Genomic DNA, 27,761 nt, shown 5'->3' with positions numbered 1-27,761 from the left:
CTCTCGCTGTGAAATATCGCGAGAGCTGCCTCACTGATCACTACGTAATGTGCCGTGCTGCTTCTAGCGGCGCTGGTGACAGTGCTGAAAGCTGTTGGGGTGAGTTTTCTCCATAATCTTACCCTTTTTCATTCATTTCCTCCTCTTTTTATCCAGCACATGTTAGCGTTATCATTTCCCCGTCGCCATCACGTGGGTTCTTTGAAGTGAGTCGCTGTTAGAAACGATTATTCTTCCGCAGAAGTCGGGCCTGTGGGTGGCGGCCCTGTTTTTTCTTTTTTTTTTTTTGTTGTGTGTGCTTTTTTTTTTTTTTTTTTCCCACATAAACCTCACACGGGCCCCCAGAAACACGACAAGTATTGGAGTAAACGAGCTGTTATTGACGTTTGTGGAGATATCCTCGTGTATCCAAAGGTGTGACATTAAAGTGGCCGGAGACGAACCACGTGACCGACTCTAGCGCGGCGCTGTGACGTCACGTCTTTGTTGTCCGCTCCTCGTGTTGCGCGTTATATCGACGCAGGGCCTACGGCGTAGGGTACGCCGGCGACGCAAACCGTACCCGGCGCGTCTCCGCGTACCCTACGCCGAACCCTACGGCGTAGGCTCTGCGTCGATAGTGACTTATTCTTATCCTGTATGTTGTGTAAAGCTGCAGCTACACTACAATTTCCCAGCTTGGGATAAATATGTATATCTAATCTATCTATATATCGATCTATTCATTAGGATTGGTGTTCTCACTTTTGTTTCTGACTGTTTAAAAACTCACATTTTACATCTTAAAACTTGTCCGCTTGAAGTTATTAAGTAGCAATCAAAATAATGTCTAACTTTAAACCATTTGGCCCATTTAAAAAAGGCCAATTATCAAGTTTCTATCATGTTTATATATGAATGTAACCTAGATACATCTAGAAGATTCTTAAATCTAAAATTTGGGGGTTGTCTCGATCTTCTTTTTCGTGCTTTACACGGGACTGTGATGGCAACCACGTTACAAAAAATGCATATATTTTTTTACCAAGACGGCTGGTACCATTTTTATTTATTATTATTATTATATTTATATTTATTATATTTTTCGATTATATTATTTATTATATTTTTATATTATATTTATATTATATTTTTCGATTATATTATTATTATTATTGTTATTATTATATTATTATTATATAATATTTTTATATTATATTTATATTATATTGTATTTTTATTTATGTTTATTATATTTTTCGATTTTATTATTATTATTTATTATATTTTTATTTTATATTTTTCGACCAATTATAGTGAGTAAATGTCTTCTTTAAAGAGTGTGGATGTCTGTGAAGTGGTGGCTGTTTACGACTTTAGCCGTAGCCAGATGCTAATCTCCCAGGGTGTTGCTTGTCCAGCACGCAAGGTCATCAAGACGACGAGATGTGTCCCTTATTGTGTTAGTTACTGTGTCCAGCAAGCAGTGAATGGAGATTAAAAGCAGATTCTGGTTGTTTCGTGGCGTGGGGGGGTCTGGGTTTGTCGAGGGGGAACTGGTTAGTCCACATTGCGACGTGTCTGGTGTCGTGTCTGGTGCAGCGTGTTTTCAGGCCATGTTGGTTTTCCAGCTGAGGATTGTCAGGAAGTCACGTGGTCGGCCCTGTCAGAGCAGGGTCGCAGCCTGGGCTGTTATTATGGGCAGAGGTGTCAAAAGTATTCATTCATTACTCTGGTAGAAGTATAGATACTAGAGTTTAAAAATACTCCTGTAGAAGTTTGTTTATTTAAAAAGGATCCCCATTAGTCTTCACCATGGGAAGACTATTCTTCCTTCCACACATAGACATACAAAGATTACAATAATATAATAACACAACTCAAAAAGGGTTCACTAGAATTCCTGAAAATAATGAATTGAAACAAAAAATAAAAGATTAAGTAACCAAGCAAAACTATCCACATCTTAAGTAACAATATTTGTTACTATCACCAGAAAAAAATATATACAATATATCATATCATAATATACTCATCGATTATAATATACTCATACTACTATACTATATATGCACACTCATAACCTACAGTGATTTAGAATATATTTACTATTGAATTTATAATATACTTACAATTTGCACAATAATCAGCCTGGGCTGTTATTATGGGCTGGATGGGCAGAGGTGTCAAAAGTATTCACATTCATTACTCAGGTAGAAGTATAGATACTAGAGTTTTAGTTTTTTAGTTTAGTTTTATTGTTTTGCACAGTCTTTTAAAAATATACAGGAAATATCAATGATAAACACTATAGGTGCAGGAAGAGGCAAAAAACCCAATGGGCTTATTTGAAGCCTCCACCGAAGATATTTAAATTTCATGTCAAGATTAACATACAAAAAACAGAAATTAAAACTACACAAAAGTAATGGCAAACTAATAATGCAATATATAAAGAATAAAGACAAAAAATAAGTGTGTGTGAGTGTGCATGGGATATTGTTTTTGCAACTTATATTATATTGACTCCTGAGCAAATAAGATGGTACATGTCACTATGAGTGAAACACAAAAAAACAAAAAGAACATGGATACATGAACAACAACACATTGGGAAAACGGTTACAAAACAGCAGTCAAGTGGTCCTTCAAACGTCTTTTGTAACATTTCAGAGGACGATCTCTTTGCCAAGTGGGAAAAATCATTCCACAATTTAGTGCCCCTAAATCTCACCGAAAATTGACCTCTGCAAGTGAGAAATTTAGGAGGATGAAGATCTGAGGATTGTGGAGTTGAATAAGAATTTGAATCTGAATTTAATTTAAAGTAGTCTTGAACTGTCCAGGAATATTACCTTCACGTGAATTTAGCTTATAAATAAAAACGCATATCTGAAAAATATTGATATCATAAATAGTAAGAATCTGGAGTTTGTGAAATATACTAGGAGTTTAAAAATACTCCTGCAGAAGTTTGTTTATTTTGTTTATTTAAAAAGGATTCCCATTAGATTTCACCATGGGAAGACTATTCTTCCTGGGGTCCACACATAGACATACAAAGATTACAATAATATAATAACACAACTCAAAGAGGGTTCACTAGAATTCCTGAAAATAATGAATTGAAACAAAAAATAAAAGATTAAGTAACCAAGCAAAACTATCCACATCTTAAGTAACAATATTTGTTACTATCACCAGATCTGTATCCACTTTGAGCAAAAATAGTTTGCAACAACTCCTATAATTTATAATATACCCATACCTCTACTTATAGTAGTATAAATATAATATATATCATAATATACTCATCCATTATAATATACTCATACTACTATACTATACATACACACTCATAACCTACAGTGATTTAGAATATATTTACTATTGAATTTATAATATACTTACAATTTGCACAATAATCACAGTATATACCTAGGACCGATCATGACTTCCTTCTGAACCACAGCCTGCTTCAGAAGTTGAAGTATCATCTCAAGTTTTTTACTCAGGTAAAAGTATAAAAGTACTGGTTTCAAAACTACTTAAAGTGTAAAAGTAATGTAAGGGGGGAAAAAGCCATTGAAAATGAATGCGTCTTAGTATAATGCAAATATATTAAAGAACCATATATGTGTACTATTGAGCATTAACATGTGTTTCAGAGAGCAGAAGATATGACTAGTTGCCTATAAGTATTTTAATGGTGCAAAAAGTCAAACTTCAGAGGCATGTTATCATTTATCCTAACCTTTATTGGAATGTACATCCAAGTTTAGTTGCAGGAATCTGAGGGAACGGATATAAGAACAAAACTGGACAAGAACATCTGAAATAACCACAACCAAATTCACTCTATCCGGATGGAGCAATTTAACTGGATAGTTTTTTTTTAAAGGCCGAAATGAAATAGAGTAACGAGGCTGTTTTTAAAATGTAAGGAGTAAAAAGTACAGATAATTGTGTGAAAATGTAAGGAGTACAAGTAAAAAGTCGTCTGAAAAAGAATTACTCCAGTGAAGTATAGATAACCAAAATTTCTACTTAAGTAAGGTAACAAAGTATTTGTACTTCGTTACTTGACACCTCTGTGTATGGGTCCAAGGTTCCTGTTATTTTAGGGCTGCAGCTATTGAATATTTTAGTAATCAAGTATTCTACTGAAAATTCCATCGAGTAATCGGATAAAACATATTTTTGTTTAGTTAAAGAACAATTATAAATATACATAAGATGTTGGATGTTAATTGACATTACTAAGACAATTATTTAATACAGTAGGTTCATGGCTGTACATTTAAAGGGGACCTATTATAAAAAAACACGTTTTTTTTTGTTTTTTTTCTTGCTTTAACATATATAATGTGGTTTCCCCTCATAGTCCATGGGCCAGACCAGATATCAGCACCACTCAAGGTGACCAAACTTGCTTATAATTTTTGAAAATATCCATGATGATATTCTGGTATGATAACCCTTCCTGAGTGGCAGCTGGATCAGAGTTATCAGCTCATGAAGTTCAGAAAATTACATTTTAGATGTTGGTGCATATCCTGGTTTAGACTCATGTACAGGATATCTGTTAATTTTTCACAATATTGTCTTTGGTATCATTTTAAGCATTCATTCAAGCTGAGATGTGAATCTTTCTGACCATCATAGAGGTCACTGCAGCCCTTTTAAACTATAAACAACACACATTTTTACACAATTTTCGCCTAAATGATATACTATCTTTTAGCCCTGTGTCACCTAGGAACAACAGAGACACAAAATTCAAAAACTGGAATACTCACAGGAGCATAAGGATTCAGGAAATGTATCACATCTTAGCTTGAATGAATGCTTTAAAGCAGTGTTTCTCAATCCTGGTCCTGCATGTTTTAGATGCTACCGTGCTTCAGCACACCGTGATACAAGTACCTGTGTCATCAACAGAGCTGTGCAGACCTTGGTGACAAGCTTATGAGGACCTTTAATCAGAATCAGGTGTGTTGGTGCAGGGAAACATCTAAAACATGTAGGAGAGGGGCCCACGAGGACCAGGATTGAGAAGCACTGCTTTAAAGGTCCCCTTTAAAATTATACCACAGACAATATTGTGAAATATTGACAGATTTCCTGTACATGAGTCTAAACCAGGATATGCAGCAGCATCTAAAGTGTAATTTTCTGAAAGGGGTGGGTAACTTCATGAGCTGATAACTGATCCAGCTGCCACTCAGGAAGGGTTATCATACCAAAATATCATCTACAGACATGGATATTTTCAAAAATTATAAGCAAGTTTGGTCACCTTGAGTGGTACTGACAAGTGAAATTTTGGGCTCTGGCCCGTGGACTAACAGCCTGCCAACTCAGAGAAGGAGGAAAGCAACCAAATTCTGCAGTGTCTGTACAGCCGCCCGGATGAGCCATCCAGTGTGATGTGGATCTACGAGTCGTACAGATTCTGCTCCCGTCGTTGCGTAACCAAAATGCAAACCACGCCCACAACTAAACACCGTGTCCTAACTGCATGCAAGCGTCCGACTATCGCACTGCGTGACATCGGATGCTCTCTGTCCATCTCCCTCCAGCAGCTGCCACTTTATTGAGGTTTTTGAAGTGAAATGAGGAGGTATCATAGAGATAACTTCTCATTTCAACTAAGTGGATCAGCCGTTCCTCATCCATGACTGTTTCCTACAGCGCTTTCAACCGGCTTTCAACGCGAGCGACAGGAAGAAGATGGAAGCAGGGTGTCCGACAAATGTTCAGCTCAAAACGCACTGCGGCCATTTAGGACAGTGTAATAGAAAATAAAGCAATGGAATTGATTTTGTCACTGATGCTCGCTCGCATCACATGCGGTAAGGACACGGTGTAACTCCGTCGGCCGGAGCTTCCGCCATTTTCCCGCTATTTTCATAAGTTCTAGTTAAGTTTTAAGTCTTTATAAGATTTTGAGTTTTGGCAGTGTTCAAAATAAAATTGAGACCTGCTGTATTGGAGCACATTTTCTTTTAGTTAAAACTGTAGCGGGAACAGATGCTTAGAGGAATCTATAGCCCCTTTCACACAGAGATTCCGCAATATTGGTGTAAAGAAGTCCTGCCAATACGCCGCCTTTGTTGGTTCACACAGAACCATACAACGCCGGCATAACGCCGCTCCCGTCTGTAAATTCACACAGCATGCCGGCGTTCCGCAATCAGAGGCGTGACGACAGCGTCAGCGTCTAGTGGCATGCCGGCATGCCGGCTGTGTCATTCACACAGACCCCGTTTCGTCTCTGTGACGGCTCTGTGACTACCTCCGCTGCCGGCTTATTGGTGGGGCCACTTGGCCCCCCCATTCCGCCTCCGTGACTTTCACACAGAACAGCGAGGCGGCTTAAAGGCGCAACGTTCCCGCCTCGAACTGGCTGTGTGAAAGGGGCTTATGTATGTACCGGGTTAGAGGGGGAACATATAGTAGAACGGACCAGAAGAATATAGAGTGGATTGAAAATAAAAGTTAAGCACTGAGCTACATGTGTCTCCCGTCTGGGCCATTGCAGACTCATTGCCTGAGCATGGCATGTTACAAAAACCAAACGTATCCGCCGCCTCTTTCTTCTACCTTTTACGTGCGTGACGTCAGTGCGTTGTGCCGCATTAAACGTAGTCCGGGCGAAATTCCAATGCCTTGGGCTGGCTGGCAAAATTAAACGATTCCCCGAGGCAGAGAAAGTTCCTCGATCATTTTTTGTAATCGAATTACTCAAAGTATTTGAGGAATCGTTTCAGCCCTAGTGTTATTTAATACATAACAGGATAACCCATTGTTGGAAACGGATAAATGGGTCAATGGCCCAGAAATTGCAAGTTGTCAATGGCATGGAAACTTCTACAACCCCCCCCCCTCTCCCCATTCAGTGCCACAGCAAAAGTTGGGCAATGCAAGTTTATTTGTATAGCACAATTCAACAACAAGGTCATTCAAAGTGCTTTACATCAACATTAAAAGCAGCAAGACACAATTAAACAGTAAATAACAAATACAATGAAAAGAGGTAAAATGATAAAAAGTAAGAAGAAACCAAATATGTCAGCAATCCTATGCCTAAGCATATTCTGAGAAGAAAACTGATCTGAAACAAGTTGTTAAATTAAATACTTGCTGTACTCTACTGCCCTTACTTTTTAAGAGTACGCTTCAGTAAACAGCAATGTTTTTACCCCTGATTTAAAGGAGCTGGCAGTTTGAGCAGACCTCAGGTCTACAAGGCAAGGCAAGTTTCTTTTGTATAGCACAATTCGACACACGGTAATTCAAAGCAGCAAGACACAATTAAACAGTAAATAAAATAAGAGGTAAAATAATAAAAAGTACAAGTTGTTAAAAAGTAAGGGCAGTAGAGTACAGCAGGTAAGAGTACGCTTCAGTAAACAGTAATGTTTTTAGGCCTGATTTAAAGGAGCTGACAGTTGGAGCAGACCTCAGGTCTACAGGAAGTTTGTTCCACCGGTGAGGAGCAGAATAACTGAACGCTGCCTCACCTTGCTTGGTTCTGGTTCTTGGGAACCACAACAAACCAGATCCAGATGAACCTCAGGGGTCTGGGAGCTTCATAGGAACTAACAGATCAACCATGTATTTTGGTCCAAGACCATTCAGGTCTTTGTAGACCAGCAGTAAGATTTTAAACTCTATCCTTTGACACACTGGAAGCCAGTGTAGTGATTTCATGACCGGTGTAATGTGGTCCAGTTTCCTGGTGTTTGTAAGGATTCTGGCAGGTAAAGGGGTGGGGTGGGGGGGCAGCAATCTGCTTAAAGGTTATTTTCATAGAGAAAAACACTCTGTTTATTCCACATGACCCTTAACACACTTATCCACTGAGGTGACTCATTTCGTTTTGAAATAACTGTCGGGACAACTAGTTGAACATGTACACAAGGAATTACGCTGGTTTTAGAATATGTTTGTGGATGTAAAAAGCAAAAACATTCTCCGCCATACTACGTATGAGTTGTTGCAGCCCTATATCATAACCTTCATGATGTTGGAGGGAGTCATTGCGACACATTTGAACTGCAGCATATCATGTGTCGCTGGAGAGCTCAACCACCTTGTTTACAGAGCACAGTATGTAGGTCAACAACAGTCTAACCTAAGCTGTCAGTGAAAATGAGTGTGAGTTTCTAACTAAATTCAGAGAAATTGAACATGAGACTGGACGGCTCTGCCCTCCCCGCTTTGCAGTTTAGCTGCATGTGAACACCGAACTGTACCATAGTCGGCAAAACGGTTAAAGATTAAACGAGAAAACACATCGAGCTTAGTTTGAAATAATAGATATGTTGGCCTGGACTCGGGATACACACAAAGACCTTTTTATTCTCAGTGCCTGCGTACTTGTCAGCTGTTTTGAGATTGTGCTCTTGTCAAGAAACATCTAAGGTTAACTATTTTGTAGGTAAAGAGGCTAGTGTTGTCTAAAAGTTTGAGGCGCCACGTGTTAATGGTTGGGGCGGGTTTTTTTTGTTTTTTTTTCACGTGACAGAATATGAGAAATCTCTATTGCCTGACAGTGTAATTGTATGTCTCTGCCTCACTGTTTATTTTTCACTTTTTCATTTTCTTCATAAGTAGTTTGAACTGATTTCTTTCATCTAACCAGTTCTGCTCTTTCTCCAACAGTATGAAGTGAAACAGAACTGAATTTTGTACCATCCGCAACTGCTTCAAGTTCAGATCACAACAAAGAAACTGAAGATAAACCTCCCAGAACAAAAGTTGCAACACTGAAGACACGCAGGGGAAAAGGGATCCCTTCAAGGATTTAAAAACAAGAAGAAACCAAATCCTGAAACAACCAAAGAATATGCATATCAGCCCAACTGAAACATAGAAGAGAAGCAATCCTATGCCTAAGCATATTCTGAGAAGAAAACTGATCTGAAACCAGAAGTTTGTGCCTACTCAACAGCTTTGACAAAGCACACGTCCCAACGCTGCTCCTAGCCCTCCTCATACTCACTACACCACCGACTCACTACGGGGGTGTGGAGTGGGCTGCTATCTGCTAGTTTACCCCCCATAGTTCTCCCATTTCCCCTCTCTTCTCTTCCCTCTATTTTCTTTGTACTCCTCCACCCCTCACGCAGTGTTATTACACCTGCAATTGCCTTTTGTGCGCTAGATTTCTCTCCACTTTTTATTTTTACTTTATTCAACCATCTAGAACTTGTGCCAGTAACCCGCACAGAGTGTGTGAAGACGTCTGCAAAGTCATCCAAGAGCCTAAGAATTATAAGATACAAGACAACTAATAAAGGTGGGTCACGGTTGCAGTCCCTTTTTATAACAAAATATATCAATGTTAATGGCACCTACCCTTTTTACTTGCACGTTATAAAGACTTTAAGAAATGCTGTTAAACTTATGTTTTAAGTTTAAAGTTGAGAAAATGCAGCTGTACAATTTTTATGGACACTAGGGCTGGGCGATTTTGGACAAAAATAAAATCCCGATTTTTTTTTTTTTCTCTGAAAACCCGATTTCGATTTCTATTTTTTTGGTAAAACTACAAAAGACAATGGAATAAATTGTTTAAAATATTTTATCTTTATTTTTAAAGAAAAATAGCAAACAAATTTCCCTATTGGGAATGAAGTGCAATTGAAAGATACTGTAAATCCTCCTTGAGTTTAGTAAAGTGACAACATTTACAATTTCCTTGACCAAACAAAGATGACTAGACGAGCTCTGTCTGTCATGCAGCTGCAAAAAAGGAAAATCGATTTTCCAATTTTCCTTTTTTAACATCGATTTTGATTAATAAATCCGATTTAGATTTAAAATCGATTAATCGCACAGCCCTAATGGACACTTAACCGTAAGGCACATTGTGTAAATGCTAAAATGTTGTTTAATTCTACAAGCTGCAAATATTTGTAGCAGCAGTACAAAGGTTCTGTTAAATCAGTTATTTTCCTTTCTTCAGTCATCTAACTTTGCCAAACATTTGTTGTTTTTTTTTTTCTTTTAATTCCTCCTTTTAAAACTATTTAGGATTCATGTTTTTCTTTGTTAGAATGCAGCATGCTCGAATTTTTATTTTATTTTTACAGCAGCATTTCAATGATTAGTGTGTCTACAAAGCAGAGAGATGGACACGTGAAAAATTAGCGTTTCTGTTTATTTATTCCCCCCCAAGACAATTATGCATGCATTGTGTAATAGCGTTGACTATTTGAGTTTGTGATCTCAGTACATTGTACAGTTTATTAAATAACTTTTTAAGCTTCATATAAAAAAAGGTGAGATGATCTATCACCACAATTCAGTTTAGTTGAGCAATCATTGGACTCCTTTTCCACACCCTTTTCGTTTTCAAGCCAGATCCTCTTTGATTTTTGTCCTTTTCCACCCTCGCCGGAGATTTAAAGCCCACAGCTATTTTCCTTTTGTTTGTGACACCTGGCACACTGGCTGACCTGTCTGCCTTACCCGTTTATGTTTGTTCCTCTCTTCACCCTTGCAGACATCCAGCGGTGTATCATTGGGTGGTTACATAGTTCTTAACTCGAGCAAATATTCAGACAAGTTATCAAGTTCAGCAAGTGCTCAAGCAAGTTTGGTCCGAGTTTATGGGAAAATATGGGCAGCCCCTGGAAAGGCTTTGTTGAGTTTACCTTGCCTGCGTCGCCACCCACCGCATTTGTTAGTGCTGACCTGAGCAGCACCTCCCCTGTCGGACTCAGCCTGTCGCCATATGGCCGATCCGTAAGTTTGACCATCCCACCTCTTTATCTACGTGCCCAACCCCATCGAGCACCCATCCACCCACCTTGCCCTGCATCTTTGCTGTGAATGGCCTAATCTCTTTCATCCTTTTTGGGCTCCTGAGACTAGCCTCTACTCAGTTGTTGTTGCAGGGTGAGAGAGAGGTGTTCCTGTGACTAGGGCTGTAGAAATTCAGCATTTTCTTTGTTCGTTTTCCAATTCTTGGATACGTCTCGCCGCTCCATTTTTTTAATTTTTTTTATTTGTCCATTTTGCTTTGCATTCTGGAGAAATTTTTTGTGAAATACAATTTCGTTGGAATACATACTGCATACCTTGCTTATTGGAAGCAACACAAAAACAGTCGAATATGTGTTGGAATTGGCCCCTGACTAGATTTAGTTAAATAAAATACTTGCCCATCAGTAGCAAAATCTAAACTGTATCGTTATCTCGAGACCAAAATTACTTTTGCCTGAAATTTCAAGTAGTTGCCAGACAAAACATTCAGGAAGTCTTTCCTATGCGGTATGTTTCTCTTGTCTAATGCAGTGCAGGTTCTAACAGAAGAGGCTGCCCTGGGACCCCTCTCATAACCCATAATCCATCACCAGCTCTGTCCACTGTAGATGCACCTCCTTTGATCTGTCATTTGCACCTCCCAGTTCTCCATCTTCAGTAGATTTTTATTTTATGTCAGCAACACTGCGCTTATACCACTTCACCTTAACTGGCTGTGCCGAGAAGCTGAATGATCTTTTCAGTTTCTTTGATCCTGTCAGTTTGCTTTCTCTGTAGAGCTTTCCCATTTGAATGCACTTACATTTTCAACTACTTAGTAGTGATGTAGACCGTCATTTTAGTGTGGGGTTGTTGTGGCTATAGGACCATTGTTTTGAGTAACGCCTTGGTTTTCTGTCCAGGTATTGTCATACAAGGCCTTCTTAAGAAGAGTTGAATATTGATGATTTATGTTAAATATGATATGGCATTGGAAGGTTTCTTGCATTTATCTTAACTGGATTGTATCAAGTAACTTTGTGTGCAAAAACTGCTGATTTTTGCTTGAAACGTTGGAGTTGGTGGCCTGAAATTAAGGGGAAAAGTTAATCCAGTGAAATTAAGCTTTTTTTATTTATTTTAAAGCTGTTGCCTCTTTTCAACAGCGTATCCCAGTCCTATCCTCTGTATCAGAAATGGAAAGGGGCTCCTCTGAACCCCCAGTGGCTCGAAACACTGGCTCTGCCCCGTATACTTCCACCGGTCCCATGCCTATACCCCGCTCCTCCTCCGTCTCTTGCCATCCCCATCCAGGAAGTAAAAAACACAAGCGGAGTCCTTTGTATCAAAGATCAGTAAGAGGGAATGCTCTGTGGTGCCCTTACTGACTAAGCGGCTCTTGGAGCTGCTGCTGTTTTGTGACTTTTGCTAACGGCATGGTTTTTGTCGGTTTTTCTGGAATCCAGAGACTTAATAGGGTGTTTTTAAGGTAGATGTTTCTTAGGATATTGAATTCATATTGCAGAATAATCCCCGTTTTGTTGAGTAGAGGGATGTAAACATTTTAAATGTTTGTCTAACCAGAGCTGCATGCAACTTCTCCAAAATGTTGTCAGTGTTTTCATGTTTTGGGACAAAAATGTTTTAACAAATGAGTGACTTGTGGCTTTTCTTGCATGATATGATCAGGAAGGACTACACAATCCTATAGGTTTTGTCTTGGGTTTGATTGTACTGAAATTGTGTTCCTTGCTGATGACGAGATGGCCCTAGAAGGCCCCCCCCCCCATATAAGTGTCTTATTTATCTCATCACTTCCTTGAACGTGTGCAGTAACTGCATGTTTGTTAGTTTATTTAAAGGTTGGCATAAAAAACTGCTTTAAACCATGCCCCGTTCCCCCCCCCCCGCCCTTAAAGAAATGTCTTTCTCACCTGCTTCATGTTGGTTCATAGCTGGATGGATGTTAACCCTGCCTTCTTTTCTCCAGATGAGTTTTGACCCAGGCATGCTCCATAACAATGGGCACACTGCATACGCTAATGGCTCAGGGCCTGGCATTAGAGAGACCGGTGTGGTGGAGAAGCTGTTAGCCTCATACGGGTTCATCCAGTGCTCCGAACGTCAGGCTCGTCTCTTCTTCCACTGCTCCCAGTACAATGGCAACCTGCAGGAGCTCAAAATCGGAGGTGAGAGGTCCTAAACATTCGCGTGCATTAGGGCTGGGCGATATATCCAGATTTTAATATATATCAATATATTTTCAAACGCGATATGGTACGAGACAATATCGTTTATGTCGATATAGCTTTTTTTTTTTCTTGGATTTTGATATAGCTTATTTTGTGACAAATTGACTTGAATGTTTTATTTGAGATTTGCACACATGTTTTGTTATTTGCACAACTGTCAACCTCAATGGAAAAGTCTGCCTGTTACTGTCTACATTGTATTAATTGCACAGTGTATTTTAATTTAATTGTTATGCAGGAAAGGGATATTTGTTTTATTTTATTCAAGAAGCATTTTTATTCTATATATGCAGGCAGTTTATTTTTATTTCATTTGTTTTATACATTTTGATATTGTGCAGACCTCTGTTAATAAAGGTACCTGTGTGACATTTTGCACGAGGCTTTGTATTAAAACTGACAGTTTTTTTAAGGGTTTGCCTCAGAAAAAAATGAAGCTAACAGAGATGCTATGCTATAATGCTTTGGGGGACACCCTAATTATGTCACAGAAAAAATATCGATATATATCGAGTATCGCCATTCAGCTAGAAAATATCGAGATATGACTTTTTGTCCATATCGCCCAGCCCTAGCGTGCATTACAACTGGCTTTCCCATATCCACTTTTGAAGTATTCTAAAATGTCCATCTCTGTTTTCTCTCCCCTCAGACGATGTAGAGTTTGAGGTATCCTCTGACAGGCGCACTGGCAAGCCCATAGCAGTGAAGCTGCTAAAGATAAAGCCAGAAGTGCTGCCAGAGGAGCGCATCTCGGGCCAGGTGGGGCCAGACCTGCACGCCTATCCCTTTACTGTGCTGCATGGTTATATTCATCCAGTTAAGGAACACCATTTTATTTTTGGTCATGTCTTTGTCTGTCAGCTTTACACATATAACCCATCAAGTGTTTTTGGAACAGAGATGTTTGTCAAGAAAATTGTAAAAAGTGTGTGCCCTTTGATCCCTCCTTATTTTATTTTTGTGTTAATGGCTTGAATGTTTGCTGGAAGTGATGAATGTCTGAACAAGTGATTAGTATAATTTTCTTTTAGTCTAAAACTAATTTGTTGGAAGTTTAACAATTCCACTTATTGTTGTGGATGCATAAATCAAGTTTTTAACTTGCTGGGCCCAAATATGCGCATTGATTTAAGTTTCTGCGCCATTTTTGAAATTGAATAATTTCATTCATCACATCCTAAATGTTTTATATGTGCTTGGCTGCTTGAATGTTTAGGTGAGACGGTGTCAAAGCAGTGTTTTTTAACGGTTTCCACCTGTAACTTTCCTCTTACGGTAGGTTGTCTCTTCAATCCCGTTGCACTTGGAGGGTAAGCCTGCTCCTGGCCAGGGGCCCACTGGCAGCGTTTGTTACGAAAGAAATGGGGTAAGATAAATGAAACGGTTAACGGTATACCAAGTCAACAAAATACAGAATTTAAGTAAATTATAAATTTTGATTGTTTCTCCACAACTTCTGCCTCCACAGTATAATTTTATTATCTGTCTGCATGTAACCATTCTGTTCTGCAGTTTCATGTAACACAAAGGGAAATCTAAATGTTTATCCTCATCTGCCGTGGCTGTTGCACTTTATTTGTATTATGTTTGAGAAATAGTTTTTAAGTGCAACACAAATCCCTTTTGACCATGGTACATATTTTTGTTTTTATAGGAAGTATTTTATCTTACTTATACTCCTGATGATGTGGAAGGTAATCTCCACCTGGAGACGGGTGATAAAGTGAGCTTTTATATGGAGACCAACAAGCAGTAAGTGTTAACACCATTTGCAGCGTTTATTGTGACAACTCTCAGCTCCGTTTTGATATTCGTTGCTTGAATGTATTGCAGTACCGGTGCTGTCAGTGCCCGCAATATTCAACTTGTAAAGAAAAAGCAGTCAAGATGCCAAGGTGTGGTGTGTGCTACAAAGGTAAGGGCACTGGTGTATTTACTTACAAACATTCTCTGTTGAGCAAATGAGACGTCATATGTCTTGAGATGGTGCGTTTCTGCTTGGTCATCAATGTCAAATCTTAAGAGCAGCAATTATTCAAACAAAGTTTCCATAATGTGTGGAGATAAGTGCTAACTGAATTAGGAGATTATCTTTTATCCAGTTTTGATTTACCTCTCGCTGAATTCTGTGTTTTCTATCAGGAGGCCTTTGGATTTATTGAGAGGGCCGACGTCGTAAAGGAGATCTTTTTTCACTATAGCGAGTTCAAAGGTGATCTGGAGGCCCTTCAAGCTGGAGATGATGTTGAGTTCACCATAAAAGATAGAAATGTAAGTGTCACGCTCTTAGATCATCCACAGACGTCAACTCATGCATAGATGGACTGTTAGGCTCGTTGTCTGCTACTCCAACACTGTGCCTGAATGTTCATATCTCCTAATGTTTGGCAGGGTAAGGAAGTAGCTACGGATGTAAGGCTGCTACCCCAGGGAACGGTCATCTTTGAGGACATCAGCATTGAGCAGTTCGAAGGCACTGTGGTCAAAGTCATTCCCAAAGTCCCCACTAAAAATCAGGCAAGTAGATGGCAAATGAAATTTGCAGAGTCACTGACTGTAACAGCAGACACGCAGCTGTGATCTGCCAGCCTAGAATGTACTGTAAAGGATAATGTAGGGCTGCAGCTATCGAATATTTTAGTAATCGAGTATTCTACTGAAAGTTCCATCGAGTAATCGGATAAAACATATTTTTGTTTAGTTAAAGAGCAATTATAAATATACATAAGATGTTAATTGACATTACTAAGACTAAATTATATAATACAGTAGGTTCATGGCTGTGCATTTAAAAACCCTGAACTTACACCAGTTGACCAAATTCACTGCCTTCACTCAAAAAACTAAGGATCTTACCAAGAAATGTTCTTATTTCTAACCTAAAAATGCCATTACACCTGATGACACACATCACGTAAAAGGTTAGGTGTTTTTCCCACGTGTTTCAATTGAACTTTCATTTGTGTCAAGCACATTTTAAGTTCTAGTTTTAAGTTAAAGTCTTTAAGATTTTGAGTTTTGGCAGTGTTAAAAATAAAATGATGAGACCTGCTGTATTGGAGCACATTTTCTTTTAGTTAAAACTGTAGCGGGAACAGATGTTTAGAGGAACCTGTGTATGTACCGGGTTAGAGGGGGAACATATAGGAGAATGGACCAGAAGAATATAGAGTGGATTAAAAATAAAAGTTAAGCACTGAGCTACATGTGTCTCCCATCTGGGCCATTGGGTTGCAGTCCCTTTTTATAACAAAATATATCAATGTTAATGGCACCTACCCCTTTTTTACTTGCACATTATAAAGACTTTAAGAAATGCTGTTAAACTTATGTTTTAAGTTTAAAGTTGACAAAGTGCAGCTGTACAATTTTTATGGACACTTAACCGTAAGGCACATTGTGTAAATGCTAAAATGTTATTTAATTCTACAAGCTGCAAATATTTGTAGCAGCAGTACAAAGGTTCTGTTAAATTGGTTATTTTCCTTTCTTCAGTCATCTAACTTTGCCAAACATTTGTTTTTTTTTTTCTTTTAATTCCTCCTCCTTAAAACTATTAGGATTCATGTTTTTCTTTGTTTAAAATGCAGCATGCTCAAATTTTTATTTTATTTTTACAGCAGACTGCCTGAGCATGGCATGTTACAAAAACCAAACGTATCCGCCGCCTCTTTCTTCTACCTTTTACGTGCGTGGCGTCAGCGCGTTGTGCCGCATTAAACGTAGTTTAAGCTGGCAAAATTAAACGATTCCTCGAGGCAGGGAAAAAATTCCTCTTTTTTTTTTTTTGTAGTCGAATTACTCAAATTATTCCAGGAATCGTTTCAGCCCTAGTATAATGTTCTGAAAGTATTTTCTTTTTTGTACAGAATGATCCTCTACCTGGTCGCATAAGTGCAAGGATTGGTTTCACAGACAAGGAACTGCCTTTTGGAGAGAAGGACACAAGGTCCAAGGTGACGCTGTTGGAGGGAGACCACATTCAATTCAACATCTCCACCGACCGTAGAGACAAACTAGAGAGGGCTACCAATATCGATATCCTCCCAGACACCTTCAACTTCACCAAGGAGATGCGCGAAATGGTTAGGAGAAAGAATGTTTGAGCGTCTCTTATTGTCGTCAGTCTCAGGCGTGTTCAACTAAAGGGAATATTGTCTGTCCCCAAATCTCAGGGGGTGATTGCAGCCATACGTGATGGCTTTGGTTTCATTAAGTGTGTGGATCGGGATGCCAGGATGTTCTTTCACTTCAGTGAGGTCCTGGAGGAGAGCCAGCTGCATATCTCAGATGAAGTGGAGTTCACTGTTGTGCCTGTAGGTCCTGTTAATAAGCTTTTCTCAAAAGTATGTATTATAATATTAACATTTTAAGCAAGTACAATTTGAATATTTGTTAATAAGAAACTAATGAAACTGTCACTCCCAGGATATGCTGTCAGCTCAGAGGAACCACGCGGTCCGCATTAAGAAACTTCCCAAAGGGACTGTGTCCTTCCATACCCAGTCTGAGCAGCGTTTTATGGGTGTTGTGGAGAAGGAAGTTGTAACCAACAACAAGAATGCCAGCCCCGTCAAGGGCAAGGAGAAGGTAGCATCCTGCACCAATGTTGCACTGAAATTGACCCACCCAGTCTTATTTTAGTTCTATAGTTTCCTATAGTTTCTTTTCATCCAGACCAACCCCCCCTCCCAGGGTTTGTTTTAGTTCTAATGTTGGTTTTTGTTTTCTTCCTCGATGATCCCTTCCTGTTCATGCGTCTTGTTGGTTAGAAAAAAGACAAGGTAGGAGTGAATGCATGAAGCTGCGTGAATAATGGCTCTGACATGAAGACGCCAGGCGATCTTAGTCATAGGGAGTTTTGGTATACTAACTTTTACTCTCGACATCACCTGTCCAGACTAAAAGTCGAAGAATTGACAAATAATCCAGTGTACTTGCAAGTAACATTTGCAAACATTGTCATCTAATGAGTTTGTCTCTTTTTCCAAGGGTAAAATTGTAGAAAAGGTTAGTTTTTCAGGCCTCTGGCCTTGTGATTGCCTCCTTTTTACTTAATCAGTTGACAGCATGGTATTTCATTATCAATTAACCCTTGGAAATATTTAATCAATCATGTCACCTACTAAGTGAACAGCAGGGCTGCACAATTAAAATGAAAAGGTCACTCCTGGTATAAGCTCGGGAAAATCCTGGCTCTATTTTGTGTGCGTGTGTCGACATTTAAATCATCATTTAACACAGAACTTGCTTTTTTTGTTCCCTCTTTCACAGTAGTTTTGTTGTAATTGCTTAATTTTTGTAGTAATTGAAGCCACTGTATAATAATACCACTTCTGACCGCATGTGGGCAGCATATCATCATAATGTTGGTGTGTAAAGTGGAGATTCATTGCCGTTCCTCTGTTAACGTGTTCAACTTTAGGGCAGGAAAAAAAAAACATGCCTGGTTTTGGGCTTAATTGTTTTATTTCACACCCATGCCAACTCTGACAGGGGTGAATGGGTTTGGTTTTGTTTGTTTTTTTGGGGGGGGGGGGTTGGACCACACCAGGAGATTCTATATAAAGTATTACATTTATTTCTAATTTGACTGACAGTTGGCTCAGCCAATGGCTGGCAACAATCACTTCCTCATCTATAATAGTCATGTTGCTGCATTTACCCAGCGTCGGCCAAACACAGCAGTAATTTATGTTCTCACTGCAGAGAACATGTTAATGGTATATTCTGCTGTAAACGGGGGGTGGCAGATGTTTCTGCTGAAGGAGCCGATAGCCAGAGCTAATGTTGTCAAACACTGTGCGTGATCCCATCAGCTTCCTGAGCAGCACGGCTGCACAAGGAAAAAGAGGCTTCACAACTGCTCTGCTCTGTGACTGAATGCTTCATCCATTGTTTTTATACAGTCTTAAGGCTGAATTAAGGTTCTGCGTCACACCAACACAGAGCACACGCCGTCACCGTGACGCCGTCATGAACCCTTCGGACTTCTCCGTCACTCCATTTCGGCGCGGTGCAGTACCCCCTGCGACCGCTAGTTAGGGATCTTTTTCTGAATGGTTTATCCGACTTTTTCCGGTCACAGTGAATCAAAGAGATAAGGACAACTATTGTGCAAAAAAACAAAACAAAAAAAATCACACAAACGAAGAAAAGAGCCCTGAAAGTTCACTACTGCTTCAAACCAGAAATGCGTTGCTTCCAAGTCAACCAATCACAGCCCTCTCCGTCTGCGTGTGGTCTGCGTCGCCTCGACGCGTAGTTACAATTTTCGGGAGGTGCACGTCAGTGACGGCGCTGGTGACTGCGTGTGGTCTGCGTCGACCCAAGCCACACGCCGTAGGCACGGCGTCGTTTTGACGCAGAACCATAACTCAGCCTTTAAGATGCAACAAATTGAATCTCAAGTGGTACTACAAGATGTGCCGGAGTTATTGGCTCGTTATTGTCGGTGGCTTTCTTGTCAACGCAGCACATCTGTATGCCCCACGCGTGGTTAATATTGGTATTGTTGCATAAAGTGGCTTTAAAGAGAAGACAAGAAGTCAACAAAACTTTTTCTCCATTGATCACCTCCAATTCTTGCTTTTCTTTACTAGAAAGATAAAAATGTTTTGTTTTTGGGGGATCCAGTGTAGGTCAAAAGGTTTAAAACTGAAGATGTTTCCAGTAATACCTGCTCCCAATAGTTGAAGCTTAATTATGCAGCCCTGAGTGCAGGCAGCTCGTTGTAGTTGATGCTAACAGCTACCCTGCTGTAGAGTGATGTGTATATATAGCACACACTTGTGCTGCACCTGCTTGTGTAGCTCATTTGCACACAATCCTCTAATGCGCTACATACTCTAAGAACCATGTCAATTGGTTAACACCTTTTAATTTGAGACTTTGGGATCTTGCTTTTGTAGGAGTTGTTTAATTGAGACGTGTTACTTTTCTGCACAGCCAGTTGGATTAACGCTGCGGATATTAAAGGTAATGGGAGTGTTTGGTTTCCCTTTTTCTATTTATTTTAGGAATCAGAGGAAGGTGTGATTGCATATGAAGACTGTGGAGTGAAGCTGACTGTGCCATACCATATTAAAGACCTTGAGGGGGGAGGTCAGCCTCTGGTTGGAGATAAGGTACCTGCTTGATGTTCTTATCCAGCGGGTTGATTGGAATTTTAAACTTTTGACCTAAACACTAGTTATTATTAGGGTTGTCCCGAAAAGGATTTTTTAGCTCCCGATCACTTGAGTTTGAGTATCTGCTGATCCCGATTTTTCCCAATCTGATCACTTTTTTTGGCTCCCGATACTTTTCCCGATCAGATACATTTTGGCAATGAATAAAAAAAAAGAAAAAAAAAGACAAACTAAATTATCCCAAGTTTCTTTTATTGTCCATTGGAGAACAACATGGACATATATTTCAACAAAGCTTATCAGCACTGGTGCCACAAAATGTAAAAACATGAAATTAAATTAAAACTAATTAAACTAATTAAAACTAAAACAAAAAGTGCAGAATAGTACAATAACAAAAATAAATACATTTGACTTCAAAAGAGGCAGTCAAACTCACAAACACAAGAAAATTTAAATACTTTTTGGCTTAACCTGACTGCAACATTCTGAATGAATGAAATGAATAGCAGCAGCTTAATGCAACATGAACATATGTAACATTTCACAATTCAAACATGTAAACCATGTTAGTTTTGCTTACTTCGTCGGCCAGAAGTGATGCTGACCGCCGGCCGGAAGTGACGTTAAATGCAACGATATATAAAACGATTTAATATATATTAAAAACATTAATAACTAGGTATGTCCCGATACTTTTTTGGCCGATACCGATGTTTTGAAAAGGCAGGGATCCGGCCCGATCGATCGGGACAACACTAGTTATTATCCATGGTAGTTTTTCTTTTTTTGCAAATGTTGCTTAAAAATCCTCCCTTGATGTAATGTGTTTGTCCTCCAGGTGGAGTTCTCAATAAATGAAGTGAAACGAACCGGCCATCAGAGCGCCGTCTCCATCCGGGTCCTCAACCGTACCGCCTCTAATGCCAAGAGACTGCATGGATTTATTGCCGCACTGAAAGATAACTTTGGCTTCATTGAGACCGCAAATCATGATCAAGAAATATTTTTCCATTACAGGTAGAGGTTTAATTTTAAAGATGGGTTTGGGGCATGCGGGGGAATTGTTGGTTTGTACTCAAATCTGTTTTCTGTCTTCAGTGAAATGTGTGGAGACTTGGATAATTTGGACCTTGGTGACACGGTGGAGTACACTCTCTCAAAGGGAAAAGGAAATAAAGTCAGCGCTGAAAAGGTTACCAAGGTGGCTCCAGGTATGAGAGGTTAATTTATCTCTTTCTTGGTTATTTGTGATTTGATTTAAAGGAGGTGAGAATGCTAAGAGATCCAGTCGTGACATCCGATGTTTTCTGCGTTTTAGTGAACACTGTTGGTGAGGATCTTAGTGCATCGGTGTTGGTGGGGAGAGTCATCCGTCCCATACGCAGCGTGGACCCATCGCAGACTGAGTACCAAGGGCTTATTGAAGTTGCAGAAGAAGGTTGGTGTCGCTGCTGTTTGTAAAAGGGCTGGGGATCGATTTAAATATCAAGATTCCGATTCTTAAGATTCAGAATCGATTATCACGCTTTGATTCGATCCGATATTGATTTGGGTTACTGTTAATAAAACTGTTTTTTGAGCTGTTGCATGAATTATATGACTGTGTAGTTATGCAACATATGAATAATAGTATTTTATTGAGATTCAACAGCAAGTATTGGCAGATAATGATGCTGTAAGGACCAATCACCTCCCAGAATGCTGATAGAACTGCTTTCAGAAACATGATGGGGGTCAGAATTATCAAACAGATCCAGGGCAGCAAACGGAGGACGAAAGAAATCGCTTTTATTTTTTCCCCATTTATGAGAATTGGGTTTTTAACATTTATGCAAATGTAACCCCAAGACAGTATATAAAGCAAAGAAATAGACAATTTATGCAACTATAACTGAAAACTTTAATGTTTTCATACCTTTAAACTAGGGCTGCAGCTATCGAATATTTTAGTAATCGAGTATTCTACTGAAAATTCCATCGATTAATCGAGTAATCGGATAAAACATATATTTGTTTAGTTAAAGAGCAATTATAAATATACATAAGATGTTAGATGTTAATTGACATCAAGACTAAATTATATAATACAGTAGGTTCATGGCTGTGCATTTAAAAACCCTGAACTTACACCAGTCGACCAAATTCAGTGATTCACTCAAAAAACTAAGGATCTTACCAGGAAATGTTCTTATTTCTAACCTAAAAATGCCATTACACCTGATATCACACATAACTTAAAAGGTTAGGTGTTTTTCCCACGTGTTTAAATTGAACTTTCATTTGTGTCAAGCACATTTTAAGTTGTAGTTAAGTTTTAAGTTAGAGTTTTGGCAGTGTTCAAAATAAATTATGAGCCCTGCTGTATTGGAGCACATAAGCCACCAGTGCTGCTTGTTTTATCCATGAATGACTACAGAGATGAAATGAAAACTACCCAGTTAGCTTTATTACGTTTTTATTTTTCTGACATTTTCTGCCTTTTCTTTTAGTTAAAACTGTAGCGGGAACAGAGGTTTATATACCGGGTAAAGGCTGATTTATGGTTCCGCGTTACAACAACGGAGTATGGTGCGCGTCGCTGCGTACCCTACGCCGTAGGCTACGGCGTAGCCGTGAAGAGCCTGCACGGCAGCGCAGCCCCGCCAGCCGGACCGGCGCTCTCCGCCCTCGCTGGAGAGCGGCATAGGCTCTGCGTCGATTTAACGCGGAACGTTTAGAGGGGGGACATTAGGAGAACGGACCTGAAGAATATAGCGTGGATTAAAAATAAAAGTTAAGCACTGAACTACATGTGTCTCCCGTCTGGGCCATTGCAGACTGCCTGAGCACGGCATGTTACTAAAACCAAACATACCCGCCGCCTCTTTCTCCCCCCTTTAACGGCGCAGCGTCAGCGTGTTGTGTCGCATTAAATGTGGTCCGGGCGTAATACGAGGCTTTGAGCTGGTGAAATTAAACGAAAGAAAATAAATAAATAAATAAATTAACCGATTCCTCGAGGCAGAGAAAATTCCTCGATCATTTTTTGTAATCGAATTACTCAAATTATTCGAGGAATCGTTTCAGCCCTACTTTAAACATATTTAAAGGCAAAAACATGGCACCAGTTATTCTCGTGTCCAACAAAATATTCCTTTTTTGGGCATAAACAAAAAAGTACCAAAAGTTGTAATGTAATGATGAAAAAAAAATTTTTTTTTTTTTTTTTTAATGGATCTTTAGACACATGAATCGATTTTTAGAAATTAATATGAGAATCAATTTAAAATCGGAGAATCGATCTTTTCAACACAGGCCTAGTTTGTAAGCCCAAACTTTAATTTAATTTCTTAATTCTAAAGAATTTTTTTAATTTATTTTGTGTTCCAGGTGGAGGTAAAGGACAAACGTACCCCTATGGAATCATGGGCATGACGAACAAGGGAGACTGTCTGCAAAAAGGAGAACAGGTTAAGTTCCAGTTTTGCACGATTACCCAGACTGGCCAGAAGATGGCGTGCAACATTATCCCTCAGAGGAAAGCGCTGGTGGAGTGCGTCAAAGACCAGGTAGAGTTCATTTGTCCTCGGCTTCATCACCCAGTCTCACTTTACCTTGTTTCTTATGACGCTGTGAAGCACTGCTGGGAAAAATATCAAACCTGTATAATTGTTTTCTTTCTTTTTGCCTCAGTTTGGCTTCATCACCTATGAAGTGGGCGACAGCAAGAAGCTGTTCTTCCATGTCAAAGAAGTGCAGGATGGCCTGGAGCTCCAGGCTGGTGATGAAGTCGAATTCGCTGTCGTCCTCAATCAACGCACGGGAAAATGTAGCGCTTGCAACGTACGCAGAGTCAGGTAAGAACCAGTCCCAGGGTTATAAAGGATGTACGATTAGATTTACAAGCTCATTTTGGCAACGCCTTCTATTTACATCTCGTCTAAATGTCTGCCTGATGTCACAGCGAGGGGCCCAAACCAGTGGCGACGCCGCGTCCCGACCGCCTGGTGAACCGGCTGAAGAGCATCACCCTGGACGACGCCAGCGCTCCTCGTCTGGTCATTGTGAGGCAGCCCAGAGGACCAGACAACTCCAAGGTACCATTGGGATAAATATTGCTGCTTTTTTGTTTTTAGTTTTTTGGGTTTAATTATTTTTAAATTAGTGTACTGCAGTGGCAGGAGTTTGTTCTTAGTTGAGTACATTTGAAGCTCTGAAAGAAAAGGCTATTCTCAACTTTATTCATGAGGAAACTTTCAGTCATGATGAGGGATGAAGTAGATATTAAGATTATTCATGTCTGATGTGAATACAGTAATCCCTCGCTATAATGCGGTTCACCTTTCACGGTCTCGCTGCTTCACGGATTTACATTGTGTTCTGCATTCTGATTGGCTAAACAGTCTCTCCGCTTCTTCACTTCCTGTGTCAATAACTTTACGGTTTAATATGTACATGTAGGTAAAACAGCTTGCCAAATTTAACTCAACTCAACTTTATTTATAAAGCGCTTTAAAACAACCACAGCTGAAACAAAGTGCTGTACATAAGAGGACAAACGATCAACAGCAAAAGACAATAAAAACAATTAAATAAAACCACTAAAAACAGAGCGAGGTCTCATACTGGGTTAAAATTTAAAATGCTAATTTTCTCCAAAACCCATAATGTCGACAAAAGGTTCTGCACTGATTCTCCCGTTCGAATCCACTTACTCGGGTCACGGTGGGGCGGTGATGATCTCTGCAATCGAAACCTTGTATACTAATTTGTAATTAAAAAAATAAAGGCTTAATCATTTTACTTGTTTTTCTCAACTGACAGAAGACTTTGGTATTGCCAAAACCCATTTCTTTAGATTTTTACAAGTTAGGAATTACATACAGGGTGTTACACCTCAGTTCCCTCTGAAGCCTCAAGTCAATCCTCTTGATATTTTTCTCTCTGTCAACCCCACAGCTAAAGGTACCATATCTAACCTATATAACCTTATTTCCAAACTACACTGCTCCTCAATGGCGGTTATAAAAACGACTTGGGAACAAGACCTGAATTACACTTTTACTGATGATATATGGGACTCAGTACTTGATCGGATTCACTCTTCGTCCTTATGTTCCCGACATGCACTTTTGCAATTCAAAGTAGTGCATCGCACCCATATATCAAAAACTAAACTGGCTCGAATGTATCCTGAAGTTGATCCCACTTGTGACAAATGTAAAAATGAACCTGCTTCACTTTATCATATGTATTGGTCGTGTCCCTCTTTAGGTAACTTTTGGACCTCAGTTTTCCAAATAATGTCTGAGACCATTTGTCACCAAATTGAGCCAAATCCTCTGACTGCCATTTTTGGAATTGCTCCAGACTTGGATTTGCCCAAAGCTAAACTCAGGGTTCTGGCTTTTGCTTCCTTATTGGCTCGACGAGGTATCACACTTAAATGGAAGGAGTCTACACCTCCTTCTGTCTCACACTGGCTCAAAGAAATAATGCTGTGCATGAATCTGGAGAAGATTAGATACACTATCCAAGGTTCAGAGAATAAATTTTACAGATTGTGGCGCCCCTTCTTGGCATTTTTTGAGAAACCTACAACGGTAGTCTTGGAGTAGCTTCGACCCCCCCCTCTCCCCCTTTTTTTTTTTTTTTTTTTTTTTTTTACCCCCTTTTTTTTTTTATGTACTTGTTTATTTAAATATAGTTAATTATTTATTTATTTTCTAACTCATTCAATTGTCTGTAACTTCGCTATGCTTGATTCTTATATCATAATGCTGTGTTGTGGTCTGGGTGGGGACGGATAAAGGGTAAAAAAAAAGAAAAAATCTTCCTGTAAAGTTAATGTTTTATTCTTGACTTTTCGTTAATAAAAAGACCTTTGAAAGAAAGAAAAAAATAAAGGCTTCTACTTCAAGGATTTCACCTATCACGGGTTCTTTTTGGAACATAACCCGAGTGAAAAACGAGGCATTACTGTATACAGTGAACAAGAGTAGATTTGCTTTTAAGTTTTTGTTTTTTTTTCCTTTTATTGACCTTTTAAAACAATCATTTTTTTGATGCGTGAACATCCTGATAAAGTTTATCCTCTTCCGCAGGGCTTCAGTGTGGAACGCAAGACTCGCCAGCCTGGCGTCATCGACTGATCAACGCGGCGCCTGCTCTCCTTTGATTTAGGTCTAACGCTGTCCCCGAGGGAAACTGCAGTGGATAATGGAAACTACTTTGACGCACGCTCGTACACCAACTCATCCACAAAAACATACGCACACATGCAGTAATTGGCATGTCTAATCTTTGCTCCCATTAATATCTGCCAGGGAACTTTTCTTATTCCACAGTTCCTTACCTCCCATCTATGATGTACTTGGTAGTTCCACACTGCGATGTACATGGGGTCTCTGAGTGTGTGCGTGTGTCATGTATCCTGGAGCTTATTTGTGTGTAATGAAAGTATTTGTTTCAGAGGGCTTCGTCCCTCTAAATCAGCGTGACGACTGTGTGGCTGTATATGTCCCCATCTTTTGAATCTGCTTTGTCTGGAATTCTGCACCTGCAAGCTGTCCTGTTAGTCTGGGTGGATGAGTGTGACTGTTGGCATGTCTATAAACCCGGCTCCGTTTTTGTTCCTCATGCTCTTTTACATATGGAAACTTAGTGTTAAATTATCACGTTTCCTCTCTTGTATGCTTTCCTACAAAACTGCATAAAGTTCCCTCCATAAGGAGGATCATACTTCTCATATGTGCGAGCTTAACTTTAGGATTCTTCTTCTGCTCCGTTTTTTTGAGCAGTTTTAAAATGCTTTACTGAAGAGCTGAAACGAAAGCATGGTGTGCGTATGACGTATGTGAGTGTTAAAGTAGTTGCTCTATTGGAATTTACTTTTACCAGTCCAGAGCCTTGATACCTTTTCGGTATTTACATGCTCCACTTCAGCAGTTTTCTCCAGGTGCAGAATTCCATGTGGCATCTTATATCTGCAGTTCTTTTATACCATAATTTTTCTTTTCTTGCACTTTTTTTTGTTTTTTTTGTTTTTTTTTTGTTTTTTTTGGAAACTCAATCTAATATTGAAAAAGAATAAGGTGCCTAAAAATAAAATAAAAAAAGTGAAAGCAACGTGAAATAAAAAAATAAATAAAAAATAAGAGATGTTTTCTCTCTTTCTAGCCAACCACCTACATATTCACAACAATCTTAGGGTGGCTTTTTTTTTTTTTCTTCATTTCTAGTAGAAATAATACTGATATGCATCCCAAACCTGTGGGTTGAACTATACTGTATGTAATGTGTGCTTTGTTTTGTTTTTTTTTTTTCGTTTTTTTTTTTTTTTTTTCTCTCTCCTCAGTGAAAGTCAGATATAATCAGATTTAATTTAAATAAAGGTAAAATATCCAAAATTCAGCTTAAACAAAATAATAAAAAAAGCATTATGAATCAGGATATCAGTTTTTGTGCTCTAGAGACAAGATAAGTGAGCTGTTGCGCCTGCGCACATCAAGCTACCGTCAAAACATTTCCTTGGAGTTCGCCGGGTTTCAGTTGAACCACGTACGAGGTTCCTGCATACTTTTGTTAATGGTCTTGAGCGAAACGATTGAATAAAAGTTTTATGAAAAAAAAATAAACAGGAGCTCCTTTTTTGTGT

The 27,761-nt window shown here is 39.3% G+C and overlaps 1 protein-coding gene across 11 annotated transcripts; it reads left to right on the top strand.

Moving 5' to 3' along the window:
• The first annotated feature begins 12 nt into the window (after nucleotides 1-12).
• csde1 (cold shock domain containing E1, RNA-binding) lies at nucleotides 13-27,741 on the top strand. Of its 11 annotated transcripts, none has more exons than XM_061736754.1 (23): nucleotides 13-99; nucleotides 8,650-9,286; nucleotides 10,496-10,737; nucleotides 11,904-12,092; nucleotides 12,728-12,926; nucleotides 13,642-13,751; nucleotides 14,272-14,358; nucleotides 14,647-14,744; nucleotides 14,826-14,907; nucleotides 15,135-15,263; nucleotides 15,384-15,509; nucleotides 16,862-17,077; nucleotides 17,168-17,338; nucleotides 17,421-17,582; nucleotides 17,985-18,002; nucleotides 20,012-20,119; nucleotides 20,964-21,142; nucleotides 21,224-21,336; nucleotides 21,444-21,563; nucleotides 23,495-23,673; nucleotides 23,798-23,961; nucleotides 24,069-24,201; nucleotides 26,209-27,741. In XM_061736754.1, exons 3-23 carry the CDS (start codon nucleotides 10,612-10,614, stop codon nucleotides 26,254-26,256), a joined length of 2,757 nt encoding a protein of 918 aa, XP_061592738.1. In that variant the 5' UTR covers nucleotides 13-99; nucleotides 8,650-9,286; nucleotides 10,496-10,611; the 3' UTR covers nucleotides 26,257-27,741. The 11 variants fall into 11 exon arrangements, with proteins under 11 accessions (XP_061592738.1, XP_061592734.1, XP_061592736.1 ...); XM_061736750.1 differs by having other exon boundaries at nucleotides 13,642-13,808; nucleotides 14,841-14,907; XM_061736752.1 differs by having other exon boundaries at nucleotides 13,642-13,808; nucleotides 17,168-17,308.
• The last annotated feature ends 20 nt before the right edge of the window (nucleotides 27,742-27,761 follow it).

This window comes from Cololabis saira, chromosome 12 (genome assembly GCF_033807715.1).
Source record: "Cololabis saira isolate AMF1-May2022 chromosome 12, fColSai1.1, whole genome shotgun sequence".
NCBI classification, from domain to species: domain Eukaryota; kingdom Metazoa; phylum Chordata; class Actinopteri; order Beloniformes; family Belonidae; genus Cololabis; species Cololabis saira.
The sequence above is the reverse complement of the archived record's forward strand: the minus strand, read 5'-3'. Positions and strand labels throughout refer to the sequence as shown.

What these genes read in the sequence shown, in the direction of transcription:
- csde1 (XM_061736748.1), top strand. Translation starts at nt 10,612, where the DNA reads ATGGGCAGCCCCTGGAAAGGCTTTGTTGAGTTTACCTTGCCTGCGTCG. An exon ending in TTTGTTACGAAAGAAATGGG is followed by an intron (nt 14,359 to 14,646) that starts GTAAGATAAATG and finishes TTGTTTTTATAG; the next exon opens with GAAGTATTTTATCTTACTTA. An exon ending in AAGTCCCCACTAAAAATCAG is followed by an intron (nt 15,510 to 16,861) that starts GCAAGTAGATGG and finishes TTTTTTGTACAG; the next exon opens with AATGATCCTCTACCTGGTCG.